Source organism: Scaptodrosophila lebanonensis, unplaced genomic scaffold (assembly GCF_003285725.1).
Source record: "Scaptodrosophila lebanonensis strain 11010-0011.00,11010-0021.00 unplaced genomic scaffold, SlebRS2 tig00000123-arrow-arrow-pilon, whole genome shotgun sequence".
In the NCBI taxonomy this organism is placed as follows: Eukaryota; Metazoa; Arthropoda; class Insecta; order Diptera; family Drosophilidae; genus Scaptodrosophila; species Scaptodrosophila lebanonensis.
This window is the reverse complement of record NW_022060581.1, coordinates 804,865-820,778: the sequence shown is the minus strand read 5'-3', so window position 1 is coordinate 820,778 and position 15,914 is coordinate 804,865. Positions and strand designations below refer to the sequence as shown.

General features: G+C 42.7%; 5 protein-coding genes across 7 annotated transcripts; 4 read left to right on the top strand and 1 right to left on the bottom strand.

Annotated features, from left to right (window-relative positions):
• Positions 1–2,944: 2,944 nt before the first annotated feature.
• LOC115628759 (pickpocket protein 28) lies at positions 2,945–6,706 on the top strand. The gene is made up of 6 exons (XM_030524974.1): positions 2,945–2,959; positions 3,012–3,196; positions 3,261–3,570; positions 3,638–3,786; positions 4,888–5,657; positions 6,420–6,706. Exons 1-6 carry the CDS (start codon positions 2,945–2,947, stop codon positions 6,704–6,706), a joined length of 1,716 nt encoding a protein of 571 aa, XP_030380834.1.
• Positions 6,707–6,717: 11 nt separating this feature from the next.
• On the bottom strand, positions 6,718–11,094 carry LOC115628743 (nucleolar complex protein 4 homolog B). Its single transcript, XM_030524948.1, has 6 exons — positions 10,964–11,094; positions 9,191–9,353; positions 8,404–9,130; positions 7,780–8,115; positions 7,522–7,721; positions 6,718–6,889 (listed from the first exon to the last, which is right to left on the bottom strand). Exons 2-6 carry the CDS (start codon positions 9,347–9,349, stop codon positions 6,773–6,775), a joined length of 1,539 nt encoding a protein of 512 aa, XP_030380808.1. The 5' UTR covers positions 9,350–9,353; positions 10,964–11,094; the 3' UTR covers positions 6,718–6,772.
• On the top strand, positions 10,137–10,892 carry LOC115628744 (uncharacterized protein C1orf131). Its single transcript, XM_030524949.1, has one exon. It carries the CDS (start codon positions 10,213–10,215, stop codon positions 10,774–10,776), a length of 564 nt encoding a protein of 187 aa, XP_030380809.1. The 5' UTR covers positions 10,137–10,212; the 3' UTR covers positions 10,777–10,892.
• Positions 10,911–11,415, top strand: LOC115628745. The gene has a single exon (XM_030524951.1). It carries the CDS (start codon positions 10,990–10,992, stop codon positions 11,305–11,307), a length of 318 nt encoding a protein of 105 aa, XP_030380811.1. The 5' UTR covers positions 10,911–10,989; the 3' UTR covers positions 11,308–11,415.
• A 110-nt stretch (positions 11,416–11,525) lies between these two features.
• On the top strand, positions 11,526–15,746 carry LOC115628741 (serine-rich adhesin for platelets). 3 transcript variants are annotated; one of them, XM_030524946.1, is made up of 3 exons: positions 11,526–11,967; positions 12,041–12,233; positions 12,465–15,746. In XM_030524946.1, exon 3 carries the CDS (start codon positions 12,478–12,480, stop codon positions 15,298–15,300), a length of 2,823 nt encoding a protein of 940 aa, XP_030380806.1. In that variant the 5' UTR covers positions 11,526–11,967; positions 12,041–12,233; positions 12,465–12,477; the 3' UTR covers positions 15,301–15,746. The 3 variants fall into 3 exon arrangements, with proteins under 3 accessions (XP_030380806.1, XP_030380807.1, XP_030380805.1); XM_030524947.1 differs by lacking the exon at positions 12,041–12,233; XM_030524945.1 differs by having other exon boundaries at positions 11,526–12,233.
• Positions 15,747–15,914: the final 168 nt, after the last annotated feature.

Below are 15,914 nucleotides of genomic sequence, written 5' to 3'. Positions count from 1 at the left end.
GTAAGACACTCAGCCGACGCCCCATCCACGATAGCAACACAAAAAAGTATCATCAAGAAAAAGAAACCAGGACGCCTTGAAGCTCCGCTAGAGAAGCGGGAAGTGACATCAAGTTTCAAGCAGGAACGGCAAGAAGGAGCATGGCACTTAGCATCGCCGGGCAGGCAGGCAGTTTCAACCGGCCTCACTTAACATTTTAGTGCACGATCAGTTCGATTTTTGAAATATCCTTGTCACCATTTAAAGTCTTAATAAACAATGTGCGTCTTCAAATACCAAGTAAATAGGATTGGCCCTCGAAATGACTTCAAGCAGAGATTTAGACTTAGATGGATTGATAGGAGTAGATGCAACTCTAGACAAGATGGATATATAGATCGATAGAGGTTGTTGCTGATACCCAATCAGGCAACTACCAAATAAAACAAGTAAAAATGCTAAAGTCGGGTGTCCCGACTTTGAAATACTCTGTACATATGTTTACAATAATTATAGAAAATAAAAAAAATTAAGAAAATAAAAAAAAAATTTGATCGATTTTACCTCTCTCGGTATTCGAACTCACGTAAAGGGTGTATAATTGCACATTTACATAGCAATTGCGTCTGTGTGAGTGTATGTATGCCTATGCGCATCTATTCGTGTCTGTGTAAGCATTTTCGCAGTCAACCAAACAGCAACATCAACAACAGCCGCGGGCAGCGCTTGAGCAGCGCTGCAGCAGCGCTGCATCAGCAAATATATTTATGGCTATAACTTCTTGTTAAATCGGTCTATCATAATGAAATTTGGCATACGGACACATAATAACTAACTGGGGGTATTTCCAAAATTTTAGTTCGAAATTCCAAGAATTACTGGAGTTACGATTTGCTTGGTAGAGGGGGGAGGGAGGGGAATTCCAAAATATACATTTTCTGCGTATTCACATAAGGCATCTGGGACTAAAATTTGGTGTTCCTAGGTTTTATAGTCTCCGAGATATAGGCGATTATACGAATGGAAAATCGGGAAAACCCCCATAGGGGGGAAGTGGGGGGGAAATTCAAAAAAAATAAAACAAACTCGTATAGAATACACACATAACGCATCTTCGTGCAATATTTGGTGTCTCTATCTCTTATAGTCTCTGAGATCCAGGTGTTCATACGGACGGACAGACGGACAGACGGACAGACAGACAGACAGGGCTAGATCGACTCGTCTCGTCATGCTGATCAAGAATATATATACTTTGTGGGGTCTGCCACGCCTCCTTCTGCCTGTTACATTTTTCAGCTCCCGCAAACCTAATATACTCTTGTACATTTCATGTACAGAGTATAAAAATTCAATGATCGATTTTACCTTTCTCGGTATTCGAACTCACGTAAGGGGTGTATAATTGCACATTTACATAGCAATTGCGTCTGTGTGAGTGTATGTATGCCTATGCGCATCTATTCGTGTCTGTGTAAGCATTTTCGCAGTCAACCAAACAGCAACATCAACAACAGCCGCGGGCAGCGCTTGAGCAGCGCTGCAGCAGCAAATATATTTATGGCTATAACTTCTCGTTAAATCGGTCTATCATAGTGAAACTTGGTAAACGGACATATGATAACCAACTGGGGGTATTTGCAAAATTTTAGTTCGAAATTCCAAGAATTACGGGAGTTAGAGAAAATCGCATTTGCGTGGGAGAGGGGGGAGGGAGGGAAATTCCAAAATATACATTTTCTGCGTATTCACACAAGGCACCTTGGACTAAAATTTGGTGTTCCTAGGTCTTATGGTCTCCGAGATATTGGCGATTATACGAATGGAAAATCGGGAAAACCCCCATAGGGGGGAAGTGGGGGGAAAATCAAAAAAATAAAACAAACTCGTATAGAATACACACATAACGCATCTTTGTGCAAAATTTGGTGTCTCTATCTCTTATAGTCTCTGAGATCCAGGTGTTCATACGGACGGACAGACGGACAGACAGACAGACAGACAGGGCTAGATCGACTCGTCTTGTCACGCTGATCAAGAATATATATACTTTGTGGGGTCTGCCACGCCTCCTTCTGCCTGTTACATTTTTCAGCTCCCGCAAACCTAATATACTCTTGTACATTTCATGTACAGAGTATAAAAAGTGGAGAGAACAGCAAATAGACGGAGAAGTACTTAAAATATTTAAGTCTGCATCCTCAGAAGACACGTCTTACATTACGGCACTTTGTCCCTTCCGAAAGGAAATTTGTACTTAAGCTTCAAGCAAAAATGGTTTACATCCGCCACTAGCTGACTGGGTTCGAAAACCCATGGGTTTTTCTTTGGTATTGTCAGTGCAGTCTGTTAATAATCTGATCTTCTTTCTTACGCAAATGAAACAAGAGAGAACGTAACTTTTGAAATGCAGAAGGTATTGACAAAGTCTGAGGGGGATCAACAAATAAAATAAACTTGTGTTGTCTAAGAACTAGGAGCGTCTACATAGCAACTTTGGTTAATCTCCGCTCAGCCGTTTCCGAAATCCAGGCGTTCATCCAGACGGACATGTGTAGATCGATTTCACTCGTCGTGCTGATTAAAAATATACGAGTATACCCCATGTCGACGATACCTTGCACAAATCTAATATACCCTCTTTACCGTCGAAAACTTAATTGGTTTTAGTCCTCCCCATAAAAGACCCAAAAGTGCGCAGTTCATTTCCTAGTTTAACATGACAGCTTACTAAGAATCACTAAAAGGATTAACGCTTTTTGAACGGAACTTCTTTTGACAGTTCGTCGGTGACAGGTCAAGGTTGAGAGAATAATTTCAACCGTAGCAATAGATAGCCTTGCTATATAGAATTTATATATATTTTGCAATCGCGCATGAAAATTGCTTTTAAAAATAACAAACCCTTTAATGCTGAAATAGTGCAGCAAAGCGACTCGAATTGAATAAATAAACAAGCTATCGCATGGCTAAGGAATTGGTAAATCGTTTTGAAAAAGCTACGCCCTCTAAGGTTTTGGACATTTTCAAAGTATCTGGAGATGCGAGCACATCGTGTGCGGCATAATTTCTGGAGGCGTCAGCTACGGATTCTGGCTCCTCCACCGGTGCCCACGTGGCGCCGGTTTCTAGCTCAGAACACAGACGATTTCTGTCGTAACTCCACGATTCATGGTCTGAAGTATTTGAACAATCGCCAGCTACGGGTCAGCGATAGGTGAGTACAGATGGATTTTGACGGATAAAGGTAAGTATAACGCTACGAGTATAACGTATTTCAGAGTTTTCTTCGGCCTCGCGTTGATTGCGGTGGTGTGCATAGCTCTCTTTCTGATTGTGGATGCCTTCGAGAAGTGGAACACCACGCCCGTGATTGTGGGCATCAATCCGGATCCCACTTACATCACGAACGAACCATTTCCGGCTGTAACCATCTGCAATCTCAATCAAGCACTATACACCAAAGCCATGCAGTTCGCCAACGATACAGCGGAGTATGCGATGCTTCAACTCCTGTGCCATCGCAGTGCGGATCAGCAGCTGACCGATGCGATCACCAACTGGGAAAGACTCGAGCAGTTCATTTTCAATGTGAGTGTAAGTAGGTCTGTCTCACTCTAATACCACCTCTCTCCCTCTCCCTCGCTTCTGCTGTCAGATCTCACAGCCCTGCGAAGCGATGGTTATTGGCTGTCGCTTTGGTGCTGAGGATTACAACTGCGCGCGCATGTTTCTGCCGATTGTGACGGACGAGGGTCTCTGCTGTGTCTTCAATATGCTCCATCCACGCTTCATGTACAAGCACAAGTGAGTAGAGGGTTCTACTGGAGGGATCAACTGTGCTCCCTCTTAAGCTCTACACTCAGAAAAAAATGCCCGTTAGTGATCTCAAAACTAGAAAATCGCCCTTTAAACTAAAGCCAGTTACTACCAGCTTTGAGAAAGCTTGTTTCTAAAAGCAAGAGTTCTTTAATTAAAATACAGTATAACTTCGCTAAGCCGGACAATTATGTTTGAAGCAACGTTTTAATTTTATGATATTGTAGGTTTTCCTACATTGTATTCTTTTTCCAATTCACAAAATATCTTTCCATTGCATACATTTTTATGGCTTCCAGTGCTATTTATGAAATGTAAACCTTTCTAATACCAATTCAAAACAAGAGAGAACGCTACAGTCGGGCAAGCCCGACAGTGTAATACCCTGTACCCAGGTAAACTTCCGTCACTGAGTTATATGCGCCTCTAGCATAAGCAAAGGAAGAAGAAGAGAAGTAAAATTGTTTCGCTAATAACTAGTTTCTTAGAACTAGCCGATTTAGATGATATTTGAAACAAAAGTAGATAATTATACAGAAATGATGTGTGCAAAGTTTGGTTATGGTAGCTTTTGAAACATGGACGCTATTGACGAAATTCTGTAGCGGGGGAAGGGGGGCGAAATTCCAAAAAATAAAATAAACACTTTCTCGGACATAGGAGAATCTGGATACCAACTTTGGTTATTCTAGCTTTTATAGTTTCTGAGATCCTTGCGTTCATCCAGACGGACAGACGGACGGACAGACGGACGGACGAACATGTCTAGATCGATTTCTCTCGTCATGCTGATTCAGAATATATACTTTATGGGGTCGGATATGCTTCCTTCTGCATGTTACATACTTTGCACAAACCTAATATACCCTTTTTACCCTACGGATACAGGGTATAAAAAAACTTTTAGGGAAGTAGAGAAAATGTTTTAAGAAATTGCGTTTCTAAATCGAAAATTAGTTATCAAAAAAACCTTTTTCGTAAGTTAAGGAGATTTTCAGTTTAAGGTGACTTTTTAAAATCTATTACCTTTTTTTCTGAGCTCAGAGATATGTATGTATGTATGTATGCTCCAGTTTTATCCTCTTACAGTATTCCTCTGACGCTGCGCAATGTCAGCAATGCTTTGGGCGATTTTAGGGCTGTCAATTGGTATGCGGAACAGGGATATGCGGGCCACACACAGGGTCGCTTCTACCCACGAACTGCTCAGGGCACTGGTGAGTCCTTGGGTCTCAGTCTGACCCTGGACGTGCAAGCCGATGACTACTACTGCTCCTCCTCGAACAGCATTGGTTTTAAGATATCCCTGCACAGTCCCAACGAGTCGCCAAATGTGCGGGAGACGGGCGTTCTCCTAGCCCCTGGTCTGGAGACCAAGTTGCGCATAGAGCCTGCGAAAATTGTGACCGAACAACAGCTCCGCTCCCTGGACCGCAAATACAGACGTTGTCTGTTCCACAGCGAGGGAAAGCTCCGATATTTCGCGCACTACACCCAACGCAACTGCGAGATGGAGTGCCTGTCGAGGCTGCTGCTCCAGCACTGCGGCTGCATCAGCTTCTATATGCCTCGCGTCCGGGGTAACGATCCCATCTGCAGCATTCGCAAGTCGCCGTGTGTCGAGAGCGTTCGTCTTCATACGGTCGCCGCTGTGGAATCGTGTCTGGACGATTGCCTGCCCAGCTGCTTCGATCTCACCTACAACATGATGACCTCTTACGCCAAGATCTCCACCGTGGAGCACAATCTTAGCGAGGCATATGTAGAGCGCAGTGTTGCCGTCGTCAACATGTATTATAAAGAGCACACCTTTCGGGCCCACAAACAGACCGAGTTTATCGGCATCTCGGACTTCTTGTGTAAGTCTCTAAGGTTGCGACTCAGGTCTCTCTATGCTCAGACTGAGCAGAAGCCTGTGTTCCATTCTAAAATTGTCCAAATTATGCTTTATTGGAAATTTATAACGTCTCTTGAGTAATTACATCACACGATTTTAAATGTGTTCATAAGTTCGATTGTAAAGCAGAACTTTTGAAATTGAAAAGTTTGATTGATTTTCGGAATCAAGTGCTTTTTTCGATTTGGATTTGTTAGACAATCTAGTCTGCAATATATTTAAAAGTTTCTTCCGATAGTGAAAAGATTTACAGTAGACCCCATTAATTGAGAAGAATCAGATTTATAGTTTGAAGCCAATATGTCTAGATCGATTTCTCTCGTCATGCTGATTCAGAATACTATATATATACTTTATGGGGTCGGAGATGCTTCCTTCTGCATGTTACATACTTTGCACAAACCTAATATACCCTTTTTACCCTACGGGTACAGGGTATAAAAATTTATGGACAATCCTTGTTAAAGACATCTCTTTCATTTTCATTATAGTAATCTTTTGTGTGCTGCGGAAGTTTGACATTTCTAGATATTAGACCACTCTTAGAGAACTTTGAAGAGTCCGAGTCATATACTCAGGAACGAACTCACATTGTAGGATTCCTGTTAGCTCGCGCAGCTATACCAGGACCCATTATAGTACTCTGTCTTTATGTTCTCTATATAGATTCAACTCAACTTTGTAAAGTCGTTTGCTCAACCAGCGCTTTCTACTTTCTTTCCAGCCAGCGTTGGCGGTTTAATGGGCCTGTTTTTGGGCTTTAGCTTTCTTTCAATTGCAGAGTGCATCTATTTTGCTTTCATTCGTCCGTGCCGCAGTTGCGCGGAGTCTCGTCGGCTTAAAGCGGTATCCATTAAGCAACGTCCACGTCACAATGCAATTATTGAAGTCGTTGCTTCGCTGACTCGACAATCGCAACAACAACAGCAGGACGAGCATCTATTCCGCATCTTGCCCGCCAAATGGCTGGAAGCTGAACTTAATCAGCAACGATATCCACCTCGCGTTTAAATATAACACAATTCACGTTTAATTTACTTTAGTACCTTTATCTACAGTTTCAAAGCGTTCCTTAACTCAACATATACTCCAGTATTTGGTGACCATATCGTTTTGGGGCAGCGCCAAACTATTGGGCCGTTCATAGGCCAGTGCGAACTGCTTCACTTGCTTCTTCACTTCCGCATCGAATATCTGCGAATAGAGGAAAATATAATTGCATAAATATAATAAATAGTACATATCTTATCATTTAAACTGATAAACTGTTGTGAGCTTTAAGCTGTGCTTTCGCCTTAGCTTTTTCAACTTATCGACTACATTACGATTCCGCTCTAATTTTTCTTTATTTGTGGCTTTTCTTTTTAAATTATTTTAAGCTAATTAGTATCGATATTTGGAAAGAATTGTTTGTTCGCGTTCAAAGAACTTAATTAATTAAATATTAATCGTACATTAAATACGCAAAAAACGCTGTTAGAGCTTAGAAAGCTCGCCAACACTTTTAAAATCAGTCGTCATTGCTTCGTTTTGAAATAGGACTAATGAAAATTTGGTATTGCATTTTGTGATTAAACAAATATTATAATTAAGAACGAAAAATATGACGCCGCTTAATATAATGTTGGAAAAGGTTTCGTGAATGTATGTGCTCGTGACGGTCTTTTTACGCGTACAGCTCTAGTTTATTTATAACTTAAACTGAATACACCCACGACTATTTCAATCTTAATTCATTTAGTTTTCTTAGTTGTTTTTGTTGTTCAAAACCCGGTTCTTCTCTTGTCGTGGCTTTTAAAGTTTTAAAGCGAAGTTAAGACACTTACATCACATTCCTTCATATCGAGCAGTGGTCCCAGTTCGACCTCCTGCGTGGGCAGCGAGCTGTTAATGAAGCGCGCCGCATTGGCGATTTCGGGGATGGCATGCTTTTGCAGCAACATTATTTCCCATAATGAACTGTTGATTGCTTTTGATTTGACCGGATCCGTTTCGGTGGCGTCATAGGGATCGGTTATTTCGACAGCTACCAACAGAGATGAGAAACTGAGAAAAGATTACAAAAAAGGATATTAAGTACTTACCACTGGCCGCTGGTGTAGCACGTATGAGACGCTGTAGACCAGTGTGCCGCAACAGCAGGTTGCAGATGAAATGGATCATGATGAGGGCATCTTTTGTGGGAGATTGGAGGGCGAGGCGCGCCAGACGTTTGACAAAAGCGGCCACCAAATTCTCTGGCAAATGCGTGGACGTCAAAAAGATGTCGGCCAGGTAAAAGAGACGCGCCTTGTACTTGTTGAAGAACATGCGCGGGTAGAACATACTGTAGAGCTTCTCATATACATCCGGATAGGTGATGTTCTGCTGTTGCATGAGCGTGAAGATGCCCTGAAGTGCAAGCAACGCAATCGGGCCATCTGTAAGAAAGACAGCAATCAATAATTAAAGGTAAGAAAATTATTGTAAAGAATGCTGCATAATATATATTCAATCCTATTCCCGTTTCTAAATTCGATTACATTTATATATTATTAAGATTTTTTTTTTGAGCTATGAACTATGTTCTCTACTTTGAAAAATATACTGGCCAAGAAGTTGAAAAAGAACGCCCTTGATCTTTTAAATAGTACTAAGTTTATCTACCACTGCAGCTGGAGCTGAAGTCAAGCGTTTTCATAATAGACGGAAGAATGTCAAACACTCACCAAATTGTTGCAGCGAGTCCATCAGAAAGTCTGTCAGCATTATGGGATCATTTAGATGAGACATTATGCGTTCCAGCAGCACGATCAGAACCTGTCGATGAACTTTCTCGTCAATGCCGCTGATGGCCTTCATAACCCGTTTCCACACTTTGTTTACAACTTTTCGCGTGCTCATATAATCGAATTCCTGAGCATCCTCAACATGCCGTTGACTGGTTTTGATCATATTCTTGCCCAGATCAAGCAGATTGATGATAGCCAGATAGTTGAGGGCGGCATTGGGTGTATCTTTGAACTTTTTGGGCGTCAATGTGAGCAACAATTTGTAGGACTCCTCGATAACATCGAAACAACGGGCATATTGTTGAAAATGTTGCAATGCCACAGGCGGCGTCACGTCCGATTCGATCATTGTACGCAGTATGCTTTCCAGACGTCGCGTGGGCCAGCTCTTAAGTGGCGGCTTGGTATGCCTCGCCTCGATGGCAATCAACTCCATACACACTCTAAGCGCAGCGCCAGACTGTTCTTTAGAGCCACTGTTCAAGCATTGCAGCAATCGCACCCATGTTTTCTCATAGAGTTCTTCAAATTTCGCAACTGTTGCTGCCTTTGGAGAGCTGCCGTTTTCCTCGAGCTCAGGCTGCATGCAATTGCGCTTGAAGAGATTCTTAAACACAACCTCAAGCACATGCATTACTCCGGATGCATCGCCCTCCTCCTTTTCCTGCAATTATAGTCACAATTAATACGCTTTGACACACTATGGGAGAGATGAACAACTTACGAGCAGCTCCACCAATTCATTTAACACCTTAACATTGAGTTTTTTCGCATTGAGAAAATCATTCGCTTTCTGCTGCAGCTCTGGAGGAACTTTAAAGCGCTTTACGGCGGGTTCTTTTTGCTCATCCGGCTCCTGTTCGGTCAATTTTGGACGTTTCATGGCGCTGTTACAAGAATGGAGTAGGGAACAAAATTCAACATGTGCGGCCTACGGCGAGGACTGCCAACTTGTTGACCAACTCGTTAAATCCATGGCACAAAAAAGCACATTCTCTCATCAAATTCCTAAGTATGGCGAAGATTGTGATTTCTGGTCACTGAACAGAAGTAATAAAAATCACAGCCTCGCTTTGGTTTTGGGAAGTTATTTTGTAAACTTTTGTAGATTATATGTGTATTGCCTTGCGTACTAACTAACTATGGATTTATTTAAGTTGTTTATGGGTACAGAATAATTAAATACTAATTACTTTAAAAAAAATTCTATATTCTATAAGATTCTACTTTTGTTGAAATATGAATTCATTTTAATATATTAATAAGAAACCTTTCTTTTTCTTTAGAAGCCAAAATGAAAACTATGTTATTCATATTATAATTTTGTGTCTATTATAGTTTTCGTACTATGCAAAAATTTGGTGAATAACGCAATAGGGTAGTTTTAAATGAATTGTGGCCATCAACTGAACCTCGAAGAAGCCATTTTCTTTGCTCGAAACATCGAAATATTCGAAATTTGTTCAGCTTATTATTGGTAATCTTGCACATGTTTTCAATTTTGTCAAAGAGCTGTTCACAGATGTTTCATAAAAATTCTGCAGTGCTAGAGGCTGATATAAATTGTATTATTAAGACAATTTAATTTATCCACCCACTAACAAGCAAATTATACAGCTGTAAGTTGCTGTGAAAAAGTAACTGATCGTTTGGCACATCTCTAGCGCACATGTGCTGCCGGTGTTTATAAACAAAAGTAAAATTGCCAACGGCTTGGTAGATTGTTATCCGTAGCCCCAGCTAACAATGAATGTCAGCACAGATTTTAAGCCGATCCCAACACGAGCTGCGCTAGCACTTCAGAAAATGGGACAGGACACAAACACCAGCTCTGCATTCACAGCTCTCGTTTTTCAAGAACCGAAATCGACGACGAAGCGCCCACAAAAAGAAACACCGGATGCTCCGTCACGCAAACCAAACACTGCAAAGGATACCCCTGGCAGTACCCAACCCGAGTTTGACATCAAGAAAGCGCGCAACGAAGTACTCAACTTTGCTATGTCCAATCAACGCGTTATAAAGAACAAGCGTAAAATGGAAATATTTAAACTGGTGAAGCTGGGCATGAAGCCACCGAAAAAGGAATACAAGAACTACAAGGAACTGCAGGCTGAGCGCAAGAGACTGAGGGACATACGCGAGGAGCGTAAAAAGTTTCATCAATTGGGCAAAAATCAAACGGGTGCCGCCAGCGTAAAGTGTCGAAGTAGGACAAAGCTAGAGCACTCGAAGAAAAAACGGATGCCCGTGGCCAACATTGATGAGCACTATGGCAAGGCTCAGACCAAGTTCAAAAAGAAAAAATAGCAAAATCGTTAAAAGCATAATTAAGTTTCATTATTGTATAGTATATGCAAAACAAATGCATGCAAATTGTGTAAGTTGACAGCACTTGCCAGTGCTGCCAGCTTGGTAGAAACCAACCGTTGTTGTTGTTTTTTTTTTTTGCACTTGACGTTGGATTGGTGTGTGATTACGTGAATACTAAACATACCTATTTTTGCGAATTGCCTCAATAAAATGTACGCACGTTCACGCGCTGTTAGCCCTTTAATCCGCCGCGCCTATAGCCAGGCACAAAGAACGACTGGAGGCGCTAAGACTCCAGCCAGCAGCGGAAGTGCCGGAGCAAGTGGCAACGGCCCATCAGTGAGCAATGTTACAGGCCTAAGCAGCTCCTGTGTGAAACCAACTAGTTCGCCTGTGGGTCCTGGAGCGACAGCCAGTGGCGATTACAAGGTGCCCGAGTACTTTTCCTTCAATCGCTTCACTTACGCGGAAGCCGAGGTGGAAATGGCCAAATATCGCTGCCCACAGCCATCGGCGTTAAGAAAGTAGAAAGGAAAGGCGATACAGATAAAAAATACATATATATGTACATGTTAACCAAATAGCAAATCAAATAAAACATAATTATAAATATGTAAAAATACATACATATACATACATATGTATGTGTTTGTATTATTTAGGTCTGTATGTTCGCTTTTCCAAAGACCAAGCTGGCAACATTGGCATCTCTCTCTGAGACTGGCTATGCCTCTTGCGACATCTGGCCACGCCATTTCTATTTCCAATTTATTTTGTGCACCTCTTTCGCTCCCTTTACTCTTTGCTCAGCTATGCAACATTTTATTGCAAGTGGCAGTTCAGTGCTATCGACATCGAGATTCAGAGCGCGGGAAGTGTTATTGTTGTCAACTTATTGTCAGATAAATACTGGACCAATTACAATAAAACAATTACGCTATTGCAAAATAAAATAGACGTCCATGCAACGTAATTGCTGTGTCATTTGTAAATTCTTTTAACCGACATTTCTCGCTGCGACCAACTGCTTGCCTGAGTGCGTGTGTATGTGTGTGTGTGTGGGTACAGTTGGGTAGAAAAAACAACGCAAGACTGGCAGCACCGCAGACCAGTGCTGTGCTGTTGCGCTCAGAATTGGACGTACAGCGAACAAGCGGAAAGGAAGAGAGCGGAAAAAGCATACCAAAAGTAAATGCAAATGTATAATAATAATAATAAAAAACACACATTAATAGCCAACCAATTCGCATTGCGCGTGCAGACAGTCCCTGTGAAAGCGTAAAAAAGAGAGCGCGACATAAAAGTTTAATATTGGCGTTGCCAATTTGATACCAAGTAGCAAATATTTGAAGCACTGCAAAAGGAATAGTGTAGTGAAAGTGCCAGAAATCGCGGAAATTTGGTTTATCAGAAAGTAAACGACATCAAAAAAAACAATGTAAAACCCACATAATGTAAGTGCACACTGATTAATACTATATTTACGATATGGCATGCAATGGGATACGCGCGCGCAAACATTCATTGTGATTTTTTTGGGTGCTAATGGGGCACCAAAAATGACGAAAATATGCGACAGAGTTGCCAACATGCAGCATCAATATTTTTATATTTGCGGTAGCGTTTGTTTTGTTTTTATTCAATATTAAAACAACGATTTCTTCATCTGTCTTATGTTGTTACAGTGATTTATGAAAGATGCGAGGGGGAAAAAAAACGGAAGCCGAGACAGCTAAGACACGATCTTGCATAGTATATCTAAGAAATCTACGAGATTCTCCCGCCGCTACCGTTGGCGCTGAAACTGCAACTTTATCCAGAAGGTCGCCGCGCAGCAAGTTGTTGAAATCACCCACTAGTCCAGCCCTTCCTGTCAAAGTGTTGCCCAGGCGAACGACAACGCCAATGAGGCAAGAACAGCAACTAGAGAAACCCAAGACACCAGCCATTACTACCAGAGCGCGCCTTGCTTCGGTTACAGAGGGCAAGAAGCTACTTACGGATTCAGGCTTACCACGAAAGTTGCAAACGTTGCAGCGCAGGCATTCACTGCGGGCGTCGATCGCTCAAGAGTCACCAATACGCTTGTCTGTCAAGCGTCTAACTGCTACTTCCCCAAAAGTAAAGGAGGACCAGACTAAAATGTACAAACAACACAAGACTGTGGCAGTTGAGGCCTCCCCTCCGCCCACAATCGCCGCCAGCCGTTCACGTCGCTCCATCAAACCGAATCCCAAATATGCCAGCGAAGATATGGTTACGCCCAAATATATTGGTACCTTCAGCAGTGATGGTCCTGCCAAGCGTGGATCGATCAGGCAACAACAGCTCTTTGGCAACGATGATCTGCTCGATGATGAAGACAATGATGACGAGCTAGCAGATGCCGCATACAACCCACAGCTACACAAATCCGATGAAGATGACGACGATGAAGAGGAACTGAGTGAGAATGACTTCAAGCAGGAGCTGCGACGCGAGAAGGCTGTCACGTCGACGGTGCTGCCAGTAAAACGCGGGCGTGGACGCCCGCCCAAGCTAAGTGTTACTCCCAATTCCCAGACACCGTCTTCTAGCGCTTCCAGAAGCGGTAGTGGAGGCACGCAATTACAGCAGATGCGGCGCAATATGGCCGCAAATATGAAACGGTCCAGTCTGTTAGCCTCAATGTCACCTCCGCCAAGTGGTACACCTTCATCGGCCAGCAAGCGCAAGCTCGATGAGATAACCGCTGGTGGCGAAATGACGCGCAAGCGTTTAGCCACCGAAGCCAATGCTCCAGTTATCAATGGCAAAACGGCAACTACAACAACATCGTCATCAACAACTACGCCTTCTGGTGTAAGCAAACCAAAGCTACTCGCTACCAACACGACCAACAACAATAGCAGCAGCAATAACAACAATAGCAGCAATAACAACAACAACAAGCAGCGTTCACAAGCAATTGCATCAACGGCATCCGGACGAATCCCACGCACAGCGCTATTGGCTGCTAAGCACAAGATTGGCACCTCAGCGACATCGCAATCCTCGCCAGCAATTACCAAGGCGGTACAGTCAGTGGATGGTGACAACAACGATGATGTGCCTACCTTTACAATTGTTAATATAGATGACATTATCAATCAAGACGATGTACTCATCTCGCGCGCCCAAACTACAAATGTTGGCAAGAAGGCGACGACGCCGACGGCGGCAGCAGCATTATCGGCAGCTAATTCACGCAAGACGCGTGGCCAGAGTCAGGGAGTTGGTGGTGGCGTCACCTCGACATCTACATCCGCTTCCACATCATCCTCAGCCAGCACATCCACCATCACCACCAGCAGCAGCGCCAACAAGAACATAAGCTCGTCCAGCTTGGTCCAATCCCGGCAAACACAGCGCGCCACAACGAACAGCGTTGGCAAATTTCGATCATCGAGCCCGGCAAACAAGCAGACTGAACCTGGAGCGAAACCGCAGCCGCGCATACTAAATGCCGAAATGGGGAAGAAGACTCAACCCATTAAGCAATCGCTCATGAGCATGGGGAAAGAGCTGTGTGAAATGAGCATCGATGGCGACAACGATGGCGATGATGATGTCCAGCATTATCAGATACCAGAGGAAATAAAGCAACAACAACATGGCCAAAAGCGCGTAATAATGACACGTCGTGCGTTGACGAGTTCGAAATGGCCAACATCTCTACAAAAGCGTACGGTGCTGACGCCTCCGGTGAATGCGAATGCCAATCGTTTGGGGGGAACGAGTTCTTTGCGTAAGCTTGCCAATTTGTTGGGCGACAGTGGGTCTCCCGATGATGATGTGTTCAAAAAGCCAGCGAGTCCTTCGCTCCAACAACGACGATCTAAGGAGAATGCACTTCAGCAGCACGATGACGAGGGGCAAGCAAAGTCGGTGGCGGAGTCCAGCACAACAACGGTTAAAAATCCAACACCAAAATACTTTCCACCCGAAACGACGATCATTTGTGAGGAGGATGGCCGTCTTGTAAAGAAGATCACATGCTATGAAACTTGGCATGTTATCAGTGCACCCAAAGATTCTGCATCAGAGGAGAATAAAACACGCCGGGAACGCGCCTGCCTTGAGGTACCGCTCATCAAATTGGCCAATGTGGCGGCCCGCATAAAGGTCCCGTCCCTGAAATGGGCCAGCAAGGTGACGCTCTACAAAGTGTCGCCGTCGACAATGCAGCGCCAAACGATGACGATATACACAGGGGATCTGAAATCATTTAATATACCCGAAGAGGATCGCCACAAATATCAGCCCTCGTGTGTCCTCTTTCGTCGCACTGCAGTGGACAAAATTAATTGCCGAGTACCGTACGATCGTGCGGTCATTTTTAAGAACAAGTCCTTCTTTGCCAATATAGAGGGCAAGAATGTCAATCTCATTGGGGCGCCCAGGGCGATTACGTGTGTTAAGGATGTGGAAATATTGCTGGACATTGTCGACAGCCTGTCGTTGTCGAGTTCCATCGTTGAGACGGTGGCTCCAACCAAGTAATTGTATAATAGCTCTGTGCATATATACACAAAAAAAAAAGAAGTGTATCATTAGAGTGGAGGAGGATTGGAGGACGTCGATTCATGCATATTAAAATTTGTTTTAGCGTTAGAGAAGACGTTTTTTTTTTTCATATCTATATATATAAATATATATTTATATATATAACTAACTCTAATTCTATAGAAATAGCTTTTAATAGTTGTATTTAATTAGTTGTCCGTTACATATATACTCCACGAAATCGAAATAGACCAACACACACACAGAGATTGGCAATTCATAGTTGGTCCATTGATATAAAATCCCATGATTATATTATCAATCAGAGCTTATGCTTACGATTCAGGAGCATGGACTAACGGGCTTTTTTACTTTAAAAAAGTTCTAAGCTGTAAATACAAAGAAAAGGAAAAAACAGAAATGATTTTTTACATCATAGATAACAGATTATTTTATCCAAATGGCTCCATCAATTGACCGACTTTGAATGTGAATGAATAATACCAATAAGATTTCAGTAATCATAAAGTATCGAGTACTAGGAACTTTGGATAGAGCTGCGAATGCTAAAAAAACAGAGCAACAAACAACAATTTTAAGTCTGTGCATGT

Bases quoted from the DNA above. Each gene is read 5' to 3' on its own strand.
- LOC115628759 (XM_030524974.1), top strand. The intron at 3,197-3,260 runs GTGAGTACAGAT...AACGTATTTCAG, and splicing joins CAGCTACGGGTCAGCGATAG to AGTTTTCTTCGGCCTCGCGT. The intron at 3,787-4,887 runs GTGAGTAGAGGG...ATCCTCTTACAG, and splicing joins CGCTTCATGTACAAGCACAA to TATTCCTCTGACGCTGCGCA.
- LOC115628743 (XM_030524948.1), bottom strand. From the start codon at position 9,349: ATGAAACGTCCAAAATTGACCGAACAGGAGCCGGATGAGCAAAAAGAA. The intron at 9,131-9,190 runs GTAAGTTGTTCA...CTATAATTGCAG, and splicing joins ATGAATTGGTGGAGCTGCTC to GAAAAGGAGGAGGGCGATGC. The intron at 7,722-7,779 runs GTAAGTACTTAA...CTCTGTTGGTAG, and splicing joins TGCTACACCAGCGGCCAGTG to CTGTCGAAATAACCGATCCC.
- LOC115628744 (XM_030524949.1), top strand. From the start codon at position 10,213: ATGAATGTCAGCACAGATTTTAAGCCGATCCCAACACGAGCTGCGCTA.
- LOC115628745 (XM_030524951.1), top strand. From the start codon at position 10,990: ATGTACGCACGTTCACGCGCTGTTAGCCCTTTAATCCGCCGCGCCTAT.
- LOC115628741 (XM_030524947.1), top strand. From the start codon at position 12,478: ATGCGAGGGGGAAAAAAAACGGAAGCCGAGACAGCTAAGACACGATCT.